Genomic DNA, 22,500 nt, shown 5'->3' with positions numbered 1-22,500 from the left:
AATTAACTAGACAGTCAGCACCGGGAGACTGGCTGGAATAAACAGTGAGGTTTCAACCAGACAATTACCCTGTTCCCCTCTGTAATGCAACACTATGGAACAAGGCTCTGAAATGACAGGCACATGTTTCCCTATATAATACAACACTCTGACCAAGGCTCTGAAATGGTACACTGTTCCCTATATAATACAACATGTTGGACCAAGGCTCTGAAATGAAACCCTGTTCCCCTCTGTAATGCAACACGTTGGACCAAGGCTCTGAAATGGCACCCTGTTCCCTATCTGGTACAAACACTATTGACCAAGGCTCTGAAATGGTACACTGTTCCCTATATAATACAACATGTTGGACCAAGGCTCTGAAATGGCACCCTGTTCCCTCTGTAGTGCAACACGTTGGACCAAGGCTCTGAAATGACACCCTGTTCCCTATATAATACAACACTATGGAACAAGGCTCTGAAATGGCATCCTGTTCCCTATATAATACAACACATTGGACCAAGGCTCTGAAATGGCATCCTGTTCCCTATATAATACAACACTATTAAACAAGGCTCTGAAATGGCACCCTGTTCCCTCTTAATACAACACTATTGACCAAGGCTGCTGAAATGGCACCCTGTTCCCTATATAATACAACACTATGGATCAAGGCTCTGAAATGGCACCCTGTTCCCTATATAATACAACATGTTTGGGACCAAGGCTCTGAAATAATGCACTGCTCCCTATATGATCCAGACATGTTCAACAAGGCTTCTGAAATGGCACCCTGTTCCCTCTGTTAGTGCAACACGTTGGCCAAGGCTCTGAAATGACACCCTGTTCCCTATATAATACAACACTATTAACCAAGGCTCTGAAATGGCACCCTGTCCCTATCTGATCCAACACTATAACCAAGGCTCTAAAATGGCACCCTGTCCCTCTGTAATTCAACACGTTGGACCAAGGCTCTGAAATGGCACCATGTTCCCTATATAATACAACACTATGGACCAAGGCTCTGAAATGGCACCCTGTTCCCTATATAATACAACACTATGGACCAAGGCTCTGAAATGGCACCCTGTTCCCTATATAATACAACACTATTGACCAAGGCTCTGAAATGGCACCCTGTTCCCCTCTGTAATGCAACACGTTGGACCAAGGCTCTGAAATGGCACCCTGTTCCCTATATAATACAACACTATTAACCAAGGCTCTGAAATGGCACCCTGTTCCCTATATAATACAACACTATTGACCAAGGCTCTGAAATGGCACCCTGTTCCCCTCTGTAATGCAACACGTTGGACCAAGGCTCTGAAATGGCACCCTGTTCCCTATATAATACAACACTATGGACCAAGGCTCTGAAATGGCACCCTGTTCCCTATATAATACAACACTATGGAACAAGGCTCTGAAATGGCATCCTGTTCCCTATATAATACAACACTATTAACCAAGGCTCTGAAATGGCACCCTGTTCCCTATATAATACAATACTATGGACCAAGGCTCTGAAATGGCACCCTGTTCCCTATGTAATACAACACTATGGACCAAGGCTCTGAAATGGCACCCTGTTCCCTATATAATACAACACTATGTACCAAGGCTCTGAAATGGCACCCTGTTCCCTATATAATACAACACTATGGACCAAGGCTCTGAAATGGCACCCTGTTCCCTATATAATACAACACTATGGACCAAGGCTCTGAAATGGCACCCTGTTCCCTCTGTAGTGCAACACTATTGACCAAGGCTCTGAAATGGCACCCTGTTCCCTATATAATACAACAATATGTACCAAGGCTCTGAAATGGCACCCTGTTCCCTCTGTAGTGCAACACGTTGGGCCAAGGCTCTGAAATGACACCCTGTTCCCTCTGTAGTGCACTACCTAGGGAATAGAGTGCCCATTGGGACTCACAGCCAAGGATTGCCATCATCCCATTATTCACCATGAGATTCCAACCGTACCCATTTCTAATGTGTCACATTGCTCCTCATTAAACACATTTTGAAATGTGTGAGAGAAAAAAAGGACTGTGTGTGTGTGTGTGTGTGTGTGTGTGTGTGTGTGTGTGTGTGTGTGTGTGTGTGTGTGTGTGTGTGTCGTAATTTATTCAGCGTTAACCCACTAACCACAACCTAGCTATTTCAGAATTGCTGAAACATTGTATCATTTTTGAGAAAACTTTGAGGCTGTTAAAGTCTGTAGAACACACACACACACACACACACACACACATACATACACACACACACACACACACACACACATACACACACTTTGTAGCGGTGCAGGCTGATCAATAATTTACATATTTCATCTAATACATCAGGCATGCTAACTGTAGGCCTCAATAAAACGAGAGAGAGAGAGAGAGAGAGATCATAGTACAATATAGTATAGTATAGTACAATATTGTAGATTTTGTAAGTGAAGTATAGTACATTATAGCATATTATGGTACAGTATAGTATGGCAAAGTATAGTGCATTATATTACAGTATAGCACAATATTGTATTATATAGCATGGTATAGCATATAGTATAGTATGGTATAGTATAGGACAGTATAGTATAGCATATTATGGTATAGTATAGTGCGGTATAGAATAGTGCAGTATAGTATATCATATTATAGTATGGCACAGTATTGTATTATATAGTATGGTGTAGCATAGTGCATCATAGTATGGTATAGTATAGTGCAGTATAGTATATCATATTATAGTATAATATGCTATAGTATAGTATAGTATAGTATAGTATATCATAGTATATTATGGTATAGTATATTGTAGTATAGTATGGTATAGTATAGTAATGTGTAGTATAGTATAATATAGTATGGTATAGTATGGTACAGTATATTGTAGTATAGTGTAGTATAGTGTAGTATAATATAGTATATTATAGTATAGTATGGTATAGTATGGTATAGTATATTGTAGTATAGTATAGTGTAGTATAGTATATCATAGTATATTATGGTATAGTATAGTGTAGTATGGTATAGTATGGTATAGTATGGTATAGTATATTGTAGTATAGTATAGTATAGTGTAGTATAGTATAATATAGTATATTATGGTATAGTGTGGTATAGTATATTGTAGTATAGTGTAGTGTATATTATAGTATATTATGGTATAGTGTGGTATAGTATATTGTAGTATAGTGTAGTGTATAGTATAGTATATTATAGTACATTATGGTATAGTATAGTGTATAGTATAGTATATTATAGTATATTATGGTATAGTATAGTGTATAGTATAGTATATTATAGTATATTATGGTATAGTATAGTGTATAGTATAGTATATTATAGTACATTATGGTATAGTATAGTGTATAGTATAGTATGGTATAGTATGGTATAGTATATTGTAGTATAGTATAGTGTAGTATAGTATATCATAGTATATTATGGTATAGTATAGTGTAGTATGGTATAGTATGGTATAGTATGGTATAGTATATTGTAGTATAGTATAGTATAGTGTAGTATAGTATATTATAGTATATTATGGTATAGTGTGGTATAGTATATTGTAGTATAGTGTAGTGTATAGTATAGTATATTATAGTACATTATGGTATAGTATAGTGTAGTATGGTATAGTATAGTATATTATGGTATAGTATAGTATATTATAGTATATTATGGTATAGTATAGTATATTATGGTATAGTATAGTATATTATAGTATATTATGGTATAGTGTGGTATAGTATATTGTAGTATAGTATAGTGTATAGTATAGTATATTATAGTATATTATGGTATAGTATAGTGTAGTATGGTATAGTATAGTATATTATGGTATAGTATAGTGTAGTATGGTATAGTATAGTGTAGTATAGTATAGTGTAGTATAGTATATCATAGTATATTATGGTATAGTATAGTGTAGTATGGTATAGTATAGTATAGTGTAGTGTATAGTATAGTATATCATAGTATATTATGGTATAGTATAGTGTAGTATGGTATAGTATAGTGTAGTATGGTATAGTATAGTATAGTATAGTATAGTATGGTATAGTATGGTATAGTGTAGTATGGTATAGTATAGTGTAGTATGGTATAGTATGGTGTAGTATGGTATAGTATATTGTAGTATAGTATAGTATAGTGTAGTATAGTATATCATAGTATATTATGGTATAGTATAGTGTAGTATGGTATAGTATAGTATAGTATAGTGCAGGTTAATAATGTGTAGAGAGACAGTCAAAAGAAGCACCATAAAGAGGGAAAACAACTGAAACAGGAGAGAGACGGCTCAGCCATCAGAGGAGATGGGAGATCTGCATTTCAATAGACGCCACTGTCTTTGTGCTGCAGGAAGTCTATGAGTTCAGCATTACAAAGGCACAGCGATCTGTTTGGACTGACGATACACAGTTAACCGTGGTTCGTCTAGGAGTGTGTGTGTCTTAAATCATATCCTATTCACTAAATAGGGCATCATTGTAAAGTATAGGCACTATAGAAGTGGGGTTCTGGTTCTGCTTTTCACAACTCTGATGTCTTGTGCCTGGAGATTTTCACTGACCAGGAACAACTCTGGGCCCTAGTTAAACTCTAGACATATACCTGGTCTGGAACAACTCTGGGCCCTAGTTATTACTATAGATTTAAACCTGGTCTGGAACAACTCTGGGCCCTAGTTATTACTCTAGATTTAAACCTGGTCTGGAACAACTCTGAGCCCTAGTTATTACTCTAGATTTAAACCTGGTCTGGAACAACTCTGGGCCTTAGTTATTACTCCAGATTTAAACCTGGTCTGGAACAACTCTGGGCCCTAGTTATTATTCTAGATTTAAACCTGGTCTGGAACAACTCTGGGCCCTAGTTATTACTCTAGATTTAAACCTGGTCTGGAACAACTCTGGGCCCTAGTTATTACTCTAGACTTAAACCTGGTCTGGAACAACTCTGGGCCCTAGTTATAACTCTGGGCCCTAGTTATCACTCTAGATTTAAACCTGGTCTGGAACAACTCTGGGCCCTAGTTATAACTCTAGATTTAAACCTGGTCTGGAACAACTCTGGGCCCTAGTTATAACTCTAGACTTTTACCTGGTCAGGTCACATGGTCAAATATTAGTTTTCCACAATGTAGCTTTCACCTAACTACAGTATATAATGTATATCAGAACAGAACAGAGTAGAACAGAACCGAGCAGAACAGAACAGAGCAGAACAGAACAGAGTAGAACAGAACCGAGCAGAACAGAACAGAACAGAACAGAGCAGAACAGAACAGAGTAGAACAGAGCAGAGTAGAACAGAACAGAGTAGAACAGAACCGAGCAGAACAGAACAGAACAGAACAGAGCAGAACAGAACAGAGCAGAACAGAACAGAGTAGAGCAGAACAGAGTAGAACAGAACAGAGTAGAGCAGAACAGAACAGAACAGAGCAGAAAAGAACAGAGCAGAACAGAACAGAACAGAGCAGAACAGAACAGAGTAGAGCAGAACAGAACAGAACAGAACAGAGTAGAACAGAACAGAGCAGAACAGAGCAGAACAGAACAGAGCAGAACAGAACAGAGTAGAACAGAACAGAGAAGAACAGAACAGAGTAGAACAGAACAGAGCAGAACAGAACAGAGTAGAACAGAACAGAGTAGAACAGAGCAGAACAGAACAGAGCAGAGCAGAACAGAACAGAACAGAGCAGAACAGAACAGAGCAGAACAGAACAGAGTAGAGCAGAACAGAACAGAACAGAACAGAGTAGAACAGAACAGAGCAGAACAGAGCAGAACAGAACAGAGCAGAACAGAACAGAGTAGAACAGAACAGAACAGAGTAGAACAGAACAGAGCAGAACAGAGCAGAACAGAACAGAGGAGAACAGAAAAGAACAGAACAGAGCAGAATAGAACAGAACAGAACAGAGTAGAACAGAACAGAGCAGAACAGAACAGAACAGAACAGAACAGAGTAGAACAGAACAGAACAGAGTAGAACAGAACAGAACAGAGTAGAACAGAACAGAGCAGAACAGAACAGAGTAGAACAGAACAGAACAGAACAGAGTAGAACAGAGCAGAGTAGAACAGAACAGAGTAGAACAGAACAGAGCAGAACAGAAAAGAACAGAGTAGAACAGAGCAGAGTAGAACAGAACAGAGTAGAACAGAACAGAGCAGAACAGAACAGAACAGAACTGAACAGAGTAGAACAGAACAGAACAGAGTAGAACAGAACAGAGCAGAACAGAACAGAACAGAGTAGAACAGAGCAGAACAGAACAGAACAGAGTAGAACAGAACAGAACAGAGTAGAACAGAACAGAGCAGAACAGAACAGAGTAGAACAGAACAGAACAGAACAGAGTAGAACAGAGCAGAGTAGAACAGAACAGAGTAGAACAGAACAGAGCAGAGCAGAACAGAACAGAGTAGAACAGAGCAGAGTAGAACAGAACAGAGTAGAACAGAACAGAGCAGAACAGAACAGAACAGAACAGAGTAGAACAGAACAGAACAGAACAGAGTAGAACAGAACAGAGCAGAACAGAACAGAACAGAGTAGAACAGAACAGAACAGAGTAGAACAGAACAGAGCAGAACAGAACAGAACAGAACAGAGTAGAACAGAACAGAGTAGAACAGAACAGAGCAGAACAGAACAGAGTAGAACAGAACAGAACAGAACAGAACAGAGTAGAACAGAGCAGAGTAGAACAGAACAGAGTAGAACAGAACAGAACAGAACAGAGTAGAACAGAGCAGAGTAGAACAGAACAGAACAGAGTAGAACAGAGCAGAGTAGAACAGAACAGAACAGAACAGAACATAGCAGAGTAGAACAGAACAGAACAGAGTAGAACAGAGCAGAGTAGAACAGAGTAGAACAGAGCAGAGCAGAACATAACAGAGTAGAACAGAACAGAGTAGAACAGAACAGAGCAGAACAGAACAGAACAGAGTAGAACAGAGCAGAGTAGAACAGAACAGAACAGAGTAGAACAGAACAGAGCAGAACAGAACAGAACAGAGTAGAACAGAACAGAACAGAACAGAGTAGAACAGAACAGAACAGAGTAGAGCAGAACAGAACAGAACAGAACAGAACAGAATAGAACAGAACAGAACAGAACAGAACAGAGTAGAACAGAACAGAACAGAACAGAACAGAGTAGAACAGAACAGAACAGAACAGAGTAGAACAGAAAGAACAGAACAGAGTAGAGCAGAACAGAATAGAACATAACAGAACAGAACAGAACAGAACAGAGTAGAGCAGAACAGAACAGAACAGAACAGAATAGAGCAGAACAGAGTAGAGCAGAACAGAACAGAACAGAACAGAGTATAGCAGAACAGAACAGAACAGAACAGAGTAGAGCAGAACAGAACAGAACAGAATAGAGCAGAACAGAGTAGAGCAGAACAGAACAGAACAGAACAGAGTAGAGCAGAACAGAACAGAACAGAGTAGAGCAGAACAGAATAGAACAGAACAGAACAGAACAGAACAGAGTAGAACAGAACAGAGTAGAACAGAACAGAACAGAACAGAATAGAACAGAACAGAACAGAACAGAATAGAACAGAACAGAATAGAATAGAATAGAATAGAATAGAATAGAACAGAACAGAACAGAACAGAACAGAGTAGAGTAGAGCAGAACAGCCATTGGTTGTAGTTATCGTCCCCTTCTCAGCAGTGAGTGTGTGTGTGTGTCTGTGTGTGTGTGTCTGTGTGTGTGTTTGGTAGGTTGTTCGCTCCATTTAATCTCCATTGATCATCTCTTAAAGCTCCTGTAGACACACAAGTCTCCATTATAAAACACAGAGATCTCAGAGAACACTGTTTCCATCCCTCTTTCCCTCCCACCCACCTTCCCTCCCTTCCCTCATCCCTCTTTCCCTCCCACCCACCTTCCCTCCCTTCCCTCATCCCTCTTTACCTTGCTCCCCTAACTCCCTTTCTCCATCCCTCTCCATCCCTCCCTCTCCATCCCTCCCTCTCCATCCCTCCCTCTCCAACCCTCCCTCTCCAACCCTCCCTCTCCATCCCTCCCTCTCCATCCCTCCCTCTCCACCCCTCCCTCTCCATCCCTCCTTCACCATCACTCTCCAACCCTCCCTCTCCATCCACCTTATCCATCTCTCCCCTTCCTCTCCACCCCTCCCTCTCCCCTCCCTCTCTCCCCTTCCTCCAATAATTTCTTGTAGTGTCTCCTAAATGTGTGTAAAAGCATGCATTAATTCGACCATCATTTAATAAAGAGAGGCTGAACCGAGTTGCCGACACCGTGAGAAGGTGTTAGAGTCAATTACACCGGCTAGATAGTGTAGCTTAGACCTCCAGGGATATCCAGAGCAGGGGGTAGGCCTGCTCTTATACCCCAATCTGAGAGTGCCTGTCTCTGGGAAGGAATCACTCAACTCCCCCCCTAAGACTCTCCAGGGCCCTAGTCCATTTAAGAGTAATGTACTCTACTGGGCTAGGTTGGGTGAGGGAGGGAGGGGGAGGGAGAGTGAGAGAGACAGGAGAGAGTGCAAGAGAGAGAGAGAGAGAGACAGGAGAGAGTGAGAGAGAGCGAGAGAAAGATGGGGGAGAGAGAGAGAGAGAGAGAGATGGAGAGAGAGGGGGGAGATAGTGAGAGAGAGAGAGGGGAGAGAGAGAGAGAGAGAGAGAGAGAGTGATGGAGAGAGAGGGGGAGATAGTGAGAGAGAGAGAGAGAGAGAGAGAGAGAGAGAGAGAGAGAGAGAGACAGACAGAGAGTTATAGAGAAAGAGAGAGAGAGAGAGAGAGAGAGACAGAGAGAGAGAGAGAGAGAGAGAGACAGAGAGAGAGAGAGAGAGAGAGAGAGAGAGAGAGAGAGAGAGAGAGAGAGAGAGAGAGACAGAGAGAGAGAGAGAGAGAGAGAGAGAGAGAGAGAGAGAGAGAGAGAGAGAGAAAGAGATAGAGAGGAAAAAAACCTACCACAAGAATGTTCCCTCCCTCTGAGCTAAAGTCTAGAAACTGTCCATTACTATAGTAGTCTAGAGACTGTCCATTACACAAACCTACAGAACTATAGTAGTCTAGAGACTGTCCTTTACACACACCTACAGAACTATAGTAGTCTAGAGACTGTCCTTTACACACACCTACAGAACTATAGTAGTCTAGAGACTGTCCATTACACACACCTACAGAACTATCGTAGTCTAGAGACTGTCCTTTACACACACCTACAGAACTATAGTCTAGAGACTGTCCTTTACACACACCTACAGAACTATAGTCTAGAGACTGTCCATTACACACACCTACAGAACTATAGTAGTCTAGAGACTGTCCATTACACACACCTACAGAACTATAGTAGTCTAGAGACTGTCCTTTACACACACCTACAGAACTATAGTAGTCTAGAGACTGTCCTTTACACACACCTACAGAACTATAGTAGTCTAGAGACTGTCCTTTACACACACCTACAGAACTATAGTCTAGAGACTGTCCATTACACACACCTACAGAACTATAGTCTAGAGACGGTCCTTTACACACACCTACAGAACTATAGTAGTCTAGAGACTGTCCTTTACACACACCCACAGAACTATAGTAGTCTAGAGACTGTACATTACACACACCTACAGAACTATAGTAGTCTAGAGACTGTCCTTTACACAAACCCACAGAACTAAAGAAGTCTCTAGAGAGATTAATATTCCACCTAGCCAGTCAAACCTAGAAAAACCAAGAGTTTTAAGAAAGAAAAAGAAAGAAAGACGAAGAGAAAAGTAGATCAACATTCCACCTACCCAACCTGTTGTCGTTGTTCCCGAAGTCCAGTAAGTATTTGACTACGTGATAGTTGTTCCAGACGTACAGCAGATTGTCTCTGGGATTGTAGTCCACTGCTGCTATGTACTGGTAAGAGTTAGGGAACAGGATGGACACAAAGGTTTCTTTACTCTGGGCGGTGCTGTACATATAATCTATCTTGTTCCCCGTGGCCTCGTTGTCGTCGTCCTCGTAGACGGTTTTCACCACGTAGAGAACGCCGCACACCATGAAGGCGTTGGAGGCGGTCCGCTTGTCGTAGGTGGTGTCCCAGGACCCTTCGATGCGAAGCGTGTAAGGGTTGAGCTGCGAGACCACGATGCGCCCGTTGTTCGTCTCCGTGGCGTACAAAACCCAGAGGCCCATTTCGTCGACGGCGAGGTCGATGTCCGACTTGCCGCCCCAGCGGTACGGCGACGTGTCGTGGTAGTTGGCGTTGGCGATGATGGCCTCGCCGCTCTTGATCCGCGTGCGGAGGTCGAACTTGACGATGTTGCGCGTCCGCTCCTTGTTGAAGAACAAAGCTCCGTCGTAGACCACGAAGCCCGTCCCGTCGACGCGGTGAGGCAGCTTGTACGTGGTCGTCGGTCGTCCTGTAAACAATTCAAATACATTTTAATTAGAAGCGTTTTGTTCAAAACACCCGAGGGGAAGTTTACCTCAGACACAGATTAAACCTCGTCCAGAACTCAAAAAAAAACACACAATATTCTCAATTTAAAGAACTTCTTAGGTTGAATCTGTGTCTGGGGAAAATCAGCCAGGTCCCCCCGTGATACAAGGCAGTGTCCGACGTCCATCCATGTCTGAGGAAGTCAGGAGACAATGTGGAAACCGGCCACTAGGGGCAACAGTGAGCGCTGTTACCTTTCAAGTTAAGTTTTGGTTTTGCTCGGTCGTTGTAACGATCTGCCTCTGGTGTAAAAGGATGCATTTTCAAAACGCAGCAATAGAAAATTGTTTTTGAGAATTTTTGTTTTAAGCCCAAACCTTAACCACTTGGAGTTAATAACTTAACTTTAAACAATTTGACATTTGCAACAAGTTTGAAATTTCAGACACATGGATAAACATCTAATATTGACGTAACAATTTTTTATTTAAACTTTATTTAACTAGGCAAGTCAGTTAAGAACAAATTCTTATTTTCAATGACGGCCTAGGAACAGTGGGCTAACTGCCTGTTCAGGGGCAGAACGACAGATTTGTACCTTGTCAGCTCGGGGGTTTGAACTTGCAACCTTCCGGTTACTAGTCCAACACTCTAACCACTAGGCTACGCTGCCGAGAGCTAGTTGGGCCCTTTAATTAAAGTCACTTTACATTAGCAAATTTAAAAAATATATATATATTTTTTAAAAACAGCAATAAAATCCAACATTATAATAAAAATAAATGTGAAATAATTGTTAGTAAAATGCAGACCTGCGATGAAGTCCTCCTTGGAGGAGTACTCTGTGAGAGTGTCCGTGCGGTAGGGAGTCCAGGGCATGTAGTAAATCTTATCAGAGGCCTGGAATGGATCTTTACACCAGGCTCCTGATTGGTGGTCGGACTCAAACAGGTGTTCACTCTGGTACACGCCTCGTAGGATACCTGGACACAGGAACACTGCACAGGACAGAGATACATGTGATGGTTTCAATTCAATCCATTTACTGAGACGAAGGCTTGTTATCTGTTTACAGGATCAATGGTTTTCATTGATGATGCATCTAAAGTGCATGTAGGCTAGTTTACTGTTCATTATTCTCACTGTGTATTTCCATGTATTCTCACTGTGTATCTCCATGTATTCTCAATGTGTATTTCCATGTATTCTCACTGTGTATTTCCATGTATTCTCACTGTGTATTTCTATGTATTCTCAATGTGTATTTCCATGTATTCTCAATGTGTATTTACATGTATTCGCAATGTGTATTTCCATGTATTCTCACTGTGTATTTCCATGTATTCTCACTGTGTATTTCTATGTATTCTCAATGTGTATTTCCATGTATTCTCAATGTGTATTTACATGTATTCGCAATGTGTATTTCCATGTATTCGCAATGTGTATTTCCATGTATTCTCACTGTGTATCTCCATGTATTCTCACTGTGTATTTCCATGTATTCTCACTGTGTATTTCCATGTATTCTCACTGTGTATTTCCATGTATTCTCACTGTGTATCTCCATGTATTCTCACTGTGTATTTCCATGTATTCTCAATGTGTATCTCCATGTATTCTCACTGTGTATTTCCATGTATTCTCACTGTGTATCTCCATGTATTCTCACTGTGTATTTCCATGTAAGTGTTTTCCTCTGAGTTTCAGGTACTTTTAAAAACTGTTTTAACTGTATAATTGTTGTTCCTAAAATAAAATAAATCTGTATGTCAGCCAGCCAGTCAGCCAGCCAGCCAGTCAGCCAGCCAGCCAGTCAGCCAGTCAGCCAGCCAGCCAGCCAGTCAGCCAGTCAGCCAGTCAGCCAGCCAGTCAGCCAGTCAGCCAGCCAGTCAATCAGCCAGCCAGCCAGTCAGCCAGGGGGTCAGCCAGCCAGCCAGCCTGCCAGCCAGCCAGCCTGCCAGCCAGCCAGCCAGCCAGCCAGCCAGCCAGCCAGCCTGCCAGCCATATCTTCTGAATAGGGCTGTGTATGTATTGCTGTGAGATAAGAGGAGTCGATAGATTAGTAGCAGGTATTCTGGGCCCGGGAAATCAGCCCAAAATGTCTTCTCTGTGCTAACAGTAGCTAGTCTACTACTAGTGTAATATACTGGGTTACTCAGAGGCTTCCTGTGCAGCCATTTCATAACTCCTAACGCCAACTAAACAACTGTACTGTTTACTGTCAATGTGCTAACAGTAGCTAGTCTACTACTAGTGTAATATACTGGGTTACTCAGAGGCTTCCTGTGCAGCCATTTCATAACTCCTAACGCCAACTAAACAACTGTACTGTTTACTGTCAATGTGCTAACAGTAGCTAGTCTACTACTAGTGTAATATACTGGGTTACTCAGAGGCTTCCTGTGCAGCCATCTCATAACTCCTAACGCCAACTAAACAACTGTACTGTTTACTGTCAATGTGCTAACAGTAGCTAGTCTACTACTAGTGTAATATACTGGGTTACTCAGAGGCTTCCTGTGCAGCCATCTCATAACTCCTAACGCCAACTAAACAACTGTACTGTTTACTGTCAATGTGCTAACAGTAGCTAGTCTACTACTAGTGTAATATACTGGGTTACTCAGAGGCTTCCTGTGCAGCCATTTCATAACTCCTAACGCCAACTAAACAACTGTACTGTTTACTGTCAATGTGGCGTCGTTTTGTATTGAATCTCTATAGACCCGGACTTTTCCTATGGCCATTTTAGGTGTGTCTGTTAACTAAGAAATTCATATATATCTTTAATAACACTCAGGGTTGTTATGTGTCTGTTATCTAATATATTAATATATATATATTTAATAACACCCAGGGTTATTATGTGTCTGTTATCTAAGATGTTAATAGATATATATCAGAGACCCAGGGTTATTATGTGTCTGTTATCTAAGATATTAATAGATATCTCTCAGAGACTCAGGGTTATTTTGTGTCTGTTATCTAAGATATTAATAGATATCTCTCAGAGACTCAGGGTTATTTTGTGTCTGTTATCTAAGATATTAATAGATATCTATCAGAGACCCAGGGTTATTTTGTGTCTGTTATCTAAGATATTAATAGATATCTATCAGAGACCCAGGGTTATTATGTGTCTGTTATCTAAGATATTAATAGATATCTATCAGAGACCCAGGGTTATTTTGTGTCTGTTATCTAAGATATTAATAGATATCTATCAGAGACTCTGGGTTATTATGTGTCTGTTATCTAAGATATTAATAGATATCTATCAGAGACCCAGGGTTATTATGTGTCTGTTATCTAAGATATTAATAGATATCTATCAGAGACTCTGGGTTATTATGTGTCTGTTATCTAAGATATTAATAGATATCTATCAGAGACTCTGGGTTATTATGTGTCTGTTATCTAAGATATTAATATATATCTATCAGAGACTCAGGGTTATTATGTGTCTGTTATCTAAGATATTAATAATAGATATCTCTCAGATGAGAAGAAACATCAAGTGTTTTCCCTCCTCTGATCCCATCTGTCTCTCCCTCCCTCCTCTGTTCCCATCTGTCTCTCCCTCCCTCCTCTGTTCCCATCTGTCTCTCCCTCCCTCCTCTGTTCCCATCTGTCTCTCCCTCCCTCCTCTGTTCCCATCTGTCTCTCCCTCACTCCTCTGTTCCCATCTGTCTCTCCCTCCCTCCCTCCTCTGTCGCCATCTGTCTCTCCCTCCCTCCTCTGTTTCCATCTGTCTCTCCCTCCCTCCTCTGTTCCCATCTGTCTCTCCCTCACTCCTCTGTTCCCATCTGTCTCTCCCTCCCTCCTCTGTTTCCATCTGTCTCTCCCTCCCTCCTCTGTCCACATCTGTCTCTCCCTCACTCCTCTGTTTCCATCTGTCTCTCCCTCCCTCCTCTGTCCACATCTGTCTCTCCCTCCCTCCTCTGTCCCCATCTGTCTCTCCCTCCCTCCCTCCTCTGTTCCCATCTGTCTCTCCCTCCCTCCCTCCTCTGTCCACATCTGTCTCTCCCTCCCTCCTGTGTCCACATGTGTCTCTCACTCACTCCTCTGTCCACATCTGTCTCTCCCTCCCTCCCCTGTCCACATCTGTCTCTCCCTCCCTCTGTCTACATCTGTCTCTCCCTCACTCCTCTGTCCCCATCTGTCTCTCCCTCCCTCCCTCCTCTGTTCCCATCTGTCTCTCCCTCCCTCCCTCCTCTGTTTCCATCTGTCTCTCCCTCCCTCCTCTGTCCACATCTGTCTCTCCCTCCCTCCTCTGTCCACATCTGTCTCTCCCTCCCTCCTCTGTTCCCATCTGTCTCTCCCTCCCTCCTCTGTTCCCATCTGTCTCTCCCTCCCTCCTCTGTTTCCATCTGTCTCTCCCTCCCTCCTCTGTTCCCATCTGTCTCTCCCTCCCTCCTCTGTCCACATCTGTCTCTCCCTCCCTCCTCTGTTCCCATCTGTCTCTCCCTCCCTCCTCTGTTCCCATCTGTCTCTCCCTCCCTCCTCTGTTGCCATCTGTCTCTCCCTCCCTCCTCTGTTCCCATCTGGCTCTCCCTCCCTCCTCTATTTCCATGTCTCTCCCTCCCTCCTCTGTTTCCATCTATCTCTCCCTCCCTCCTCTGTTTCCATCTGTCTCTCCCTCCCTCCTCTGTTTCCATCTCTCTCCCTCCCTCCTCTGTTCCCATCTGTCTCTGTCTCACTCCTCTGTCCCCATCTGTCTCTCCCTCCCTCCCTCCTCTGTTCCCATCTGTATCTCTCTCCCTCCCTCCCTCCCTCCTCTGTCCCCATCTGTCTCTCCCTCCCTGCCTCCTCTGTCCCCATCTGTCTCTCCCTCCCTCCTCTGTTCCCATCTGTCTCTCCCTCCCTCCTCTGTTTCCATATGTCTCTCCCTCCCTCCTCTGTTTCCATCTGTCTCTCCCTCCCTCCTCTGTTCCCATCTGTCTCTCCCTCCCTCCTCTGTCCCCATCTGTCTCTCCCTCCCTCCTCTGTTCCCATCTGTCTCTCCCTCCCTCCTCTGTCCCCATCTGTCTCTCCCTCCTCTGTCCCCATCTGTCCCTCCCTCCTCTGTTCCCATCTGTCTCTGCCACCCTCCTCTGTTCCCATCTGTCTCTCCCTCCCTGCCTCCTCTGTCCCCATCTGTCTCTCCCTCCCTCCTCTGTTCTCATCTGTCTCTGCCACCCTCCTCTGTTCCCGTCTGTCTCTCCCTCCCTGCCTCCTCTGTCCCCATCTGTCTCTCCCTCCCTCCTCTGTTCTCATCTGTCTCTCCCTCCCTCCTCTGTTCTCATCTGTCTCTGCCACCCTCCTCTGTTCCCGTCTGTCTCTCCCTCCCTGCCTCCTCTGTCCCCATCTGTCTCTCCCTCCCTCCTCTGTTCTCATCTGTCTCTCCCTCCCTCCTCTGTTATCATCTGTCTCTGCCACCCTCCTCTGTTCCCGTCTGTCTCTCCCTCCCTGCCTCCTCTGTCCCCATCTGTCTCTCCCTCCCTCCTCTGTTATCATCTGTCTCTGCCACCCTCCTCTGTTCCCGTCTGTCTCTCCCTCCCTGCCTCCTCTGTCCCCATCTGTCTCTCCCTCCCTCCTCTGTCCCCATCTGTTTCTCCCTCCCTCCTCTGTCCCCATCTGTCTCTCCCTCCCTCCTCTGTTCTCATCTGTCTCTGCCTCCCTGCTCTGTTCCCAACCCTTCCTGTTTTCTCTGTTGCTATCCCTCCCTCCCTTCCTCCCTTTCTCTCTCTCCTCCCTCATCTGTTACCATCCTTCTCTCCTCTCCTCCCTCCTCTCTTACCATCCCTCTCTCTTCTCGCTCCTCCCTCCTCTGAAACCATCCCTCTCTTCTCTCTCCTCCCTCCTCTGATACCACCCCTCTCCTCCTCTGATACCATCCCTCTCCGCTCTCTGATACCATCCCTCTATTCTCTCTCCTCCCTCCTCTGAAACCATCCCTCTCCTCTCTCCTCCCTCCTCTGATACCATCCCTCTCTTCTCTCTCCTTCCTCCTGATACCATCCCTCTCCTTTCTCTCCTCCCTCCTCTGAAACCATCCCTCTCCTCTCTCTCCTCCCTCCTCTGATACCATCCCTCTCCTCTCTCTCCTCTGATACCATCCCTCTCCTCTCTCTCCTCTGATACCATCACTCTCCTCTCTCTCCTCCCTCCTCTGATACCATCCCTCTCCTCCCTCTCCTCCCTCCTGATACCATCACTCTCTCCTCTCTCCTCCCTCCTCCTGATACCACCCATCTCCTCTCTCTCCTCGCTCTCCTCCTGATACCACCCCTCTCCTCCCTCCTAATATACCACCCCTCTCCTCTCTCCTCTCTCTCCTCCCTCCTCTGATACCATCCCTCTCCTCTCTCTCCTCTCTCTCCTCCCTCCTCCTGATACCATACCCTCTCTCCCCTTATCTGTTCTTCCTTCTCTCCCTCCTAATTAGTCTCATACCGCTCTCTCCTTCTATTTATATTTTTGTCAGAAAACTGCTGAGACACACACACACACACAAACACACACACACACACACTACACACTACACACTACACACACTGCTGAGTGCATTAGTGTCTAACTAACAGTCTTTTATTCCCTGCTGGTTTTATGAGATTGTTCCGGTAATTCCTTTCCCACACCGGCCGTTATTTTACAGAGTCGGAAAACAGGGAACACTGGGATTGTGTTTTATGATTTATGTGTGTGTGGCTCTGTGTGTGTGTGGGTCTGTGTGTGTGTGTGTGTGTGGCTCTGTGTGTGTGTGGGTCTGTGTGTGTGTGGGTCTGTGTGTGTGTGGGTCTGTGTGTGTGTGTGTGTGTGTGTGGCTCTGTGTGTGTGTGTGTGTGGGTCTGTGTGTGTGTGTGTGTGGCTCTGTGTGTGTGTGTGTGGCTCTGTGTGTGTGGCTCTGTGTGTGTGTGTGTGTGTGTGTGTGTGTGTGTGTGTGTGTGTGTGTGTGTGTGTGGCTCTGTGTGTGTGTGTGTGTGTGTGGCTCTCTGTGTGTGGCTCTGTGTGTGTGTGTGTGTGTGTGTCTTGGGGACTGTCATGTCCCAGGAATGTCAAGGAAAAGATGTCCAGATGTGAGCTTTGGTTTTCCCCTTTTCCCACAATGCAATTTTGGCGGGTAGTTCTTTATTATGACTGATTTGGAAACAATGGCCGTTATTGAAATGCAGTATGAGAACTGTAGTTCCTTTAGAGATATGGGCATTGTTGATGTTAGTGTTTGGGTTGTATGGAGAGTTGACAGCAGACCAGAGGGTGTAAAACTACAAAACAGAATTGATGACAGCTAAGCTAACAACCACAAATAACTGATGATTTTCTGCTTCATTAAGAAAAGCTAAATGTCCCTTTTTCTCATCTCCACTGAGGAACTCTGGAGCTCCGTCAGAGTGACCATCGGGTTCTTGGTCACCTCCCCTGACCAAGGCCCTTCTCCCCCGATTGGTCAGTTTGGCCGGGCGGCCAGCTCTAGGAAGATTCTCGGTGGTTCCAAATGTCTTACATTTCAGAATGATGAGAGGCCACTGTGTTTTTGGGGACCTTCAATGCTGTAGACATGTTTTTGCTACCATTCCCCAGATCTGTGCCTCGACACAATCCTGTCTCGGAGCTCTACAGATAATTATTTCGACCTCACGGCTTGGTTTTTGCTCTGACATGCACTGTCAACTGTGGGACCTTATATAGACAGGTGTGTGCCTTTCCAAATCATGTCCAATCAATTGAATTTACCACAAGTTGACTCCAATCAAGTTGTAGAAACATCTCAAGGATGATTCATGGAAACACGATGCACCTGAGGATCAATTTAGAGTCTCATAGCAAAGGGTCTGAGTACTTCATAAGGGTCTGAGTACTTCATAAGGGTCTGAGTACTTCATAAGGGTCTGAATACTTCATAAGGGTCGGAATACTTCATAAGGGTCTGAATACTTTATAAGGGTCTGAATACTTCATAAGGGTCAGAATACTTTATAAGGGTCTGAATACTTCATAAGGGTCTGAGTACTTCATAAGGGTCTGAATACTTCATAAGGGTCTGAATACTTCATAAGGGTCTGAGTACTTCATAAGGGTCAGAGTACTTCATAAGGGTCCGAGTACTTCATAAGGGTCAGAGTACTTCATAAGGGTCTGAGTACTTCATAAGGGTCAGAGTACTTCATAAGGGTCTGAATACTTCATAAGGGTCCGAGTACTTCATAAGGGTCTGAGTACTTCATAAGGGTCAGAGTACTTCATAAGGGTCTGAGTACTTCATAAGGGTCAGAGTACTTCATAAGGGTCTGAATACTTCATAAGGGTCAGAATACTTCATAAGGGTCCGAGTACTTCATAAGGGTCTGAATACTTCATAAGGGTCTGAGTACTTCATAAGGGTCTGAATACTTCATAAGGGTCTGAATACTTCATAAGGGTCTGAGTACTTCATAAGGGTCTGAGTACTTCATAAGGGTCTGAGTACTTCATAAGGGTCTGAGTACTTCATAAGGGTCTGAATACTTCATAAGGGTCTGAATACTTCATAAGGGTCTGAATACTTCATAAGGGTCTGAGTACTTCATAAGGGTCTGAATACTTCATAAGGGTCTGAATACTTCATAAGGGTCTGAATACTTCATAAGGGTCTGAGTACTTCATAAGGGTCTGAGTACTTCATAAGGGTCTGAATACTTCATAAGGGTCTGAATACTTCATAAGGGTCTGAGTACTTCATAAGGGTCTGAATACTTCATAAGGGTCTGAATACTTCATAAGGGTCTGAATACTTCATAAGGGTCTGAGTACTTCATAAGGGTCTGAGTACTTCATAAGGGTCTGAATACTTCATAAGGGTCTGAATACTTCATAAGGGTCTGAGTACTTCATAAGGGTCTGAATACTTCATAAGGGTCTGAGTACTTCATAAGGGTCTGAGTACTTCATAAGGGTCTGAGTACTTCATAAGGGTCGGAGTACTTCATAAGGGTCTGAATACTTCATAAGGGTCTGAATACTTCATAAGGGTCTGAATACTTCATAAGGGTCTGAGTACTTCATAAGGGTCTGAATACTTCATAAGGGTCTGAGTACTTCATAAGGGTCAGAGTACTTCATAAGGGTCTGAGTACTTCATAAGGGTCTGAATACTTCATAAGGGTCTGAATACTTCATAAGGGTCGGAATACTTCATAAGGGTCTGAGTACTTCATAAGGGTCTGAATACTTCATAAGGGTCGGAGTACTTCATAAGGGTCCGAGTACTTCATAAGGGTCTGAATACTTCATAAGGGTTCGAGTACTTCATAAGGGTCTGAATACTTCATAAGGGTCTGAATACTTCATAAGGGTCTGAGTACTTCATAAGGGTCTGAATACTTCATAAGGGTCTGAGTACTTCATAAGGGTCTGAGTACTTCATAAGGGTCTGAGTACTTCATAAGGGTCGGAGTACTTCATAAGGGTCTGAATACTTCATAAGGGTCTGAATACTTCATAAGGGTCTGAATACTTCATAAGGGTCTGAGTACTTCATAAGGGTCTGAATACTTCATAAGGGTCTGAGTACTTCATAAGGGTCAGAGTACTTCATAAGGGTCTGAGTACTTCATAAGGGTCTGAATACTTCATAAGGGTCTGAATACTTCATAAGGGTCGGAATACTTCATAAGGGTCTGAGTACTTCATAAGGGTCTGAATACTTCATAAGGGTCGGAGTACTTCATAAGGGTCCGAGTACTTCATAAGGGTCTGAATACTTCATAAGGGTTCGAGTACTTCATAAGGGTCTGAGTACTTCATAAGGGTCTGAATACGTCATAAGGGTCTGAGTACTTCATAAGGGTCTGAATACTTCATAAGGGTCTGAGTACTTCATAAGGGTCTGAATACTTCATAAGGGTCTGAATACTTCATAAGGGTCTGAATACTTCATAAGGGTCTGAATACTTCATAAGGGTCTGAATACTTCATAAGGGTCTGAATACTTCATAAGGGTCTGAATACTTCATAAGGGTCTGAATACTTCATAAGGGTCTGAGTACTTCATAAGGGTCCGAGTACTTCATAAGGGTCTGAGTACTTCATAAGGGTCTGAATACTTCATAAGGGTCGGAATACTTCATAAGGGTCTGAGTACTTCATAAGGGTCTGAATACTTCATAAGGGTCTGAATACTTCATAAGGGTCTGAGTACTTCATAAGGGTCAGAGTACTTCATAAGGGTCTGAATACTTCATAAGGGTCTGAATACTTCATAAGGGTCTGAATACTTCATAAGGGTCTGAATACTTCATAAGGGTCTGAATACTTCATAAGGGTCTGAGTACTTCATAAGGGTCTGAATACTCATGTAAATAAGGTACTTCTGTTTTTTATTTTTAATACATTTTCTAAAATGTCTACAAACCTGTTTTTGCTTTGACATTATGGAGCATAGTGTGTAGATTGAGGAGGAAGAAAAAGCATATAATCCATTTTAGAACAAGTCTGTAACGTAACAAAATGTGGAAAACGTCCAGGGGTCTGAATACTTTCCGAATGAACTATATACTGTTTTATATGAATTGCAATTTACTGCAACTTTAAAATACAGTATGTTATGTTGTGTTGCATTCAAAACAATAGCAGGCATAACAAAACAATAACAGGCCTAACAAAACAATAACAGGCCTAACAAAACAATAACAGGCCTAACAAAACAATAACAGGCATAACAAAACAATAACAGGCCTAACAAAACAATAGCAGGCATAACAAAACAATAGCAGGCATAACAAAACAATAGCAGGCATAACAAAACAATAGCAGGCATAACAAAACAATAACAGGCATAACAAAACAATAACAGGCATAACAAAACAATAACAGGCATAACAAAACAATAACAGGCATAACAAAACAATAACAGGCATAACAAAACAATAACAGGCAAAAAAAAACAATAACAGGCATAACAAAACAATAACAGGCATAACAAAACAATAACAGGCATAACAAAACAATAACAGGCATAACAAAACAATAGCAGGCATAACAAAACAATAACAGGGATAACAAAACAATAACAGGCATAACAAAACAATAACAGGCATAACAAAACAATAACAGGCATAACAAAACAATAGCAGGCATAACAAAATACAAGGTTATATTTCGCAACTTTACTACTATCCAAAAGCCTGTCGTTTCTGTGATGTGGCGTCATTTCTCTAAATTCATACTATCTTAATATAGTAACAGTGATCTGTATTCTAAATTCATACTATCCTAATATAGTAACAGTGATCTGTATTCTAAATTCATACTATCCTAATATAGTAACAGTGATCTGTATTCTAAATTCATACTATCCTAATATAGTAACAGTGATCTGTATTCTAAATTCATACTATCCTAATATAGTAACAGTGATCTGTATTCTAAATTCATACTATTCTAATATAGTAACAGTGATCTGTATTCTAAATTCATACTATCGTAATATAGTAACAGTGATCTGTTTTCTTAATTCATACTGTCTTAATATAGTAACAGTGATCTGTATTCTAAATTCATACTATCCTAATATAGTAACAGTGATCTGTATTCTAAATTCATACTATCCTAATATAGTAACAGTGATCTGTATTCTAAATTCATACTATCCTAATATAGTAACAGTGATGTTGAAAGACCTGTCTCTCTGTTGCAGGGCACAAAGCAATGTAACGTCTGCATCAAATACAATACCACCGAACAACCAAACATGACTTTAAAAACTCACTCGGGTGCAGATCAAACAAACATGTGAGAGAGCAAACAAAGGACATAGGTGTGTGTCTGTGTGTGTGTGTGTGTTGCGTGACCGCACATGTGTGTGTGTGTGTCTGTGTGTGTGTGTGTGTTGCGTGACCGCACATGTGTGTGTGTGTGTCTGTGTGTGTGTGTGTGTTGCGTGACCGCACGTGTGTGTATGTTTCTGTGTGTGCGTTGCTTGAATGAATGCCTGTGTGTGTGTGTCTGTGTGTTGCGTGTCCGTGTGTGTGTGTATGTGTGTGTGTGTTTGTGTGTTGCTTGTCCGTGTGTGTGTGAGTGTGACTTACCTTTCTGTTCCAC

The 22,500-nt window shown here is 42.6% G+C and overlaps 1 protein-coding gene across 1 annotated transcript in view; it reads right to left on the bottom strand.

Annotated features, from left to right (window-relative positions):
- Window positions 1-22,500, bottom strand: part of LOC110516808 (adhesion G protein-coupled receptor L3) — a 361,807-nt gene that overhangs the window by 149,771 nt on the left and 189,536 nt on the right. The window contains 3 exon segments of the mRNA XM_090211801.1: window positions 9,803-10,417; window positions 11,250-11,435; window positions 22,488-22,500. The exon segment at window positions 22,488-22,500 is cut by the window's right edge and continues 2 nt beyond it. Coding sequence (XP_090067927.1) covers window positions 9,803-10,417; window positions 11,250-11,435; window positions 22,488-22,500 — 814 coding nt within the window.

The sequence above is a fragment of the Oncorhynchus mykiss genome, chromosome 19 (assembly GCF_057628025.1).
Source record: "Oncorhynchus mykiss isolate SJ-2025 chromosome 19, ASM5762802v1, whole genome shotgun sequence".
Lineage (NCBI taxonomy): Eukaryota > Metazoa > Chordata > Actinopteri > Salmoniformes > Salmonidae > Oncorhynchus > Oncorhynchus mykiss.
Note: the sequence above shows the minus strand (reverse complement) of the source record. Positions and strands in the feature narration are given on the sequence as shown.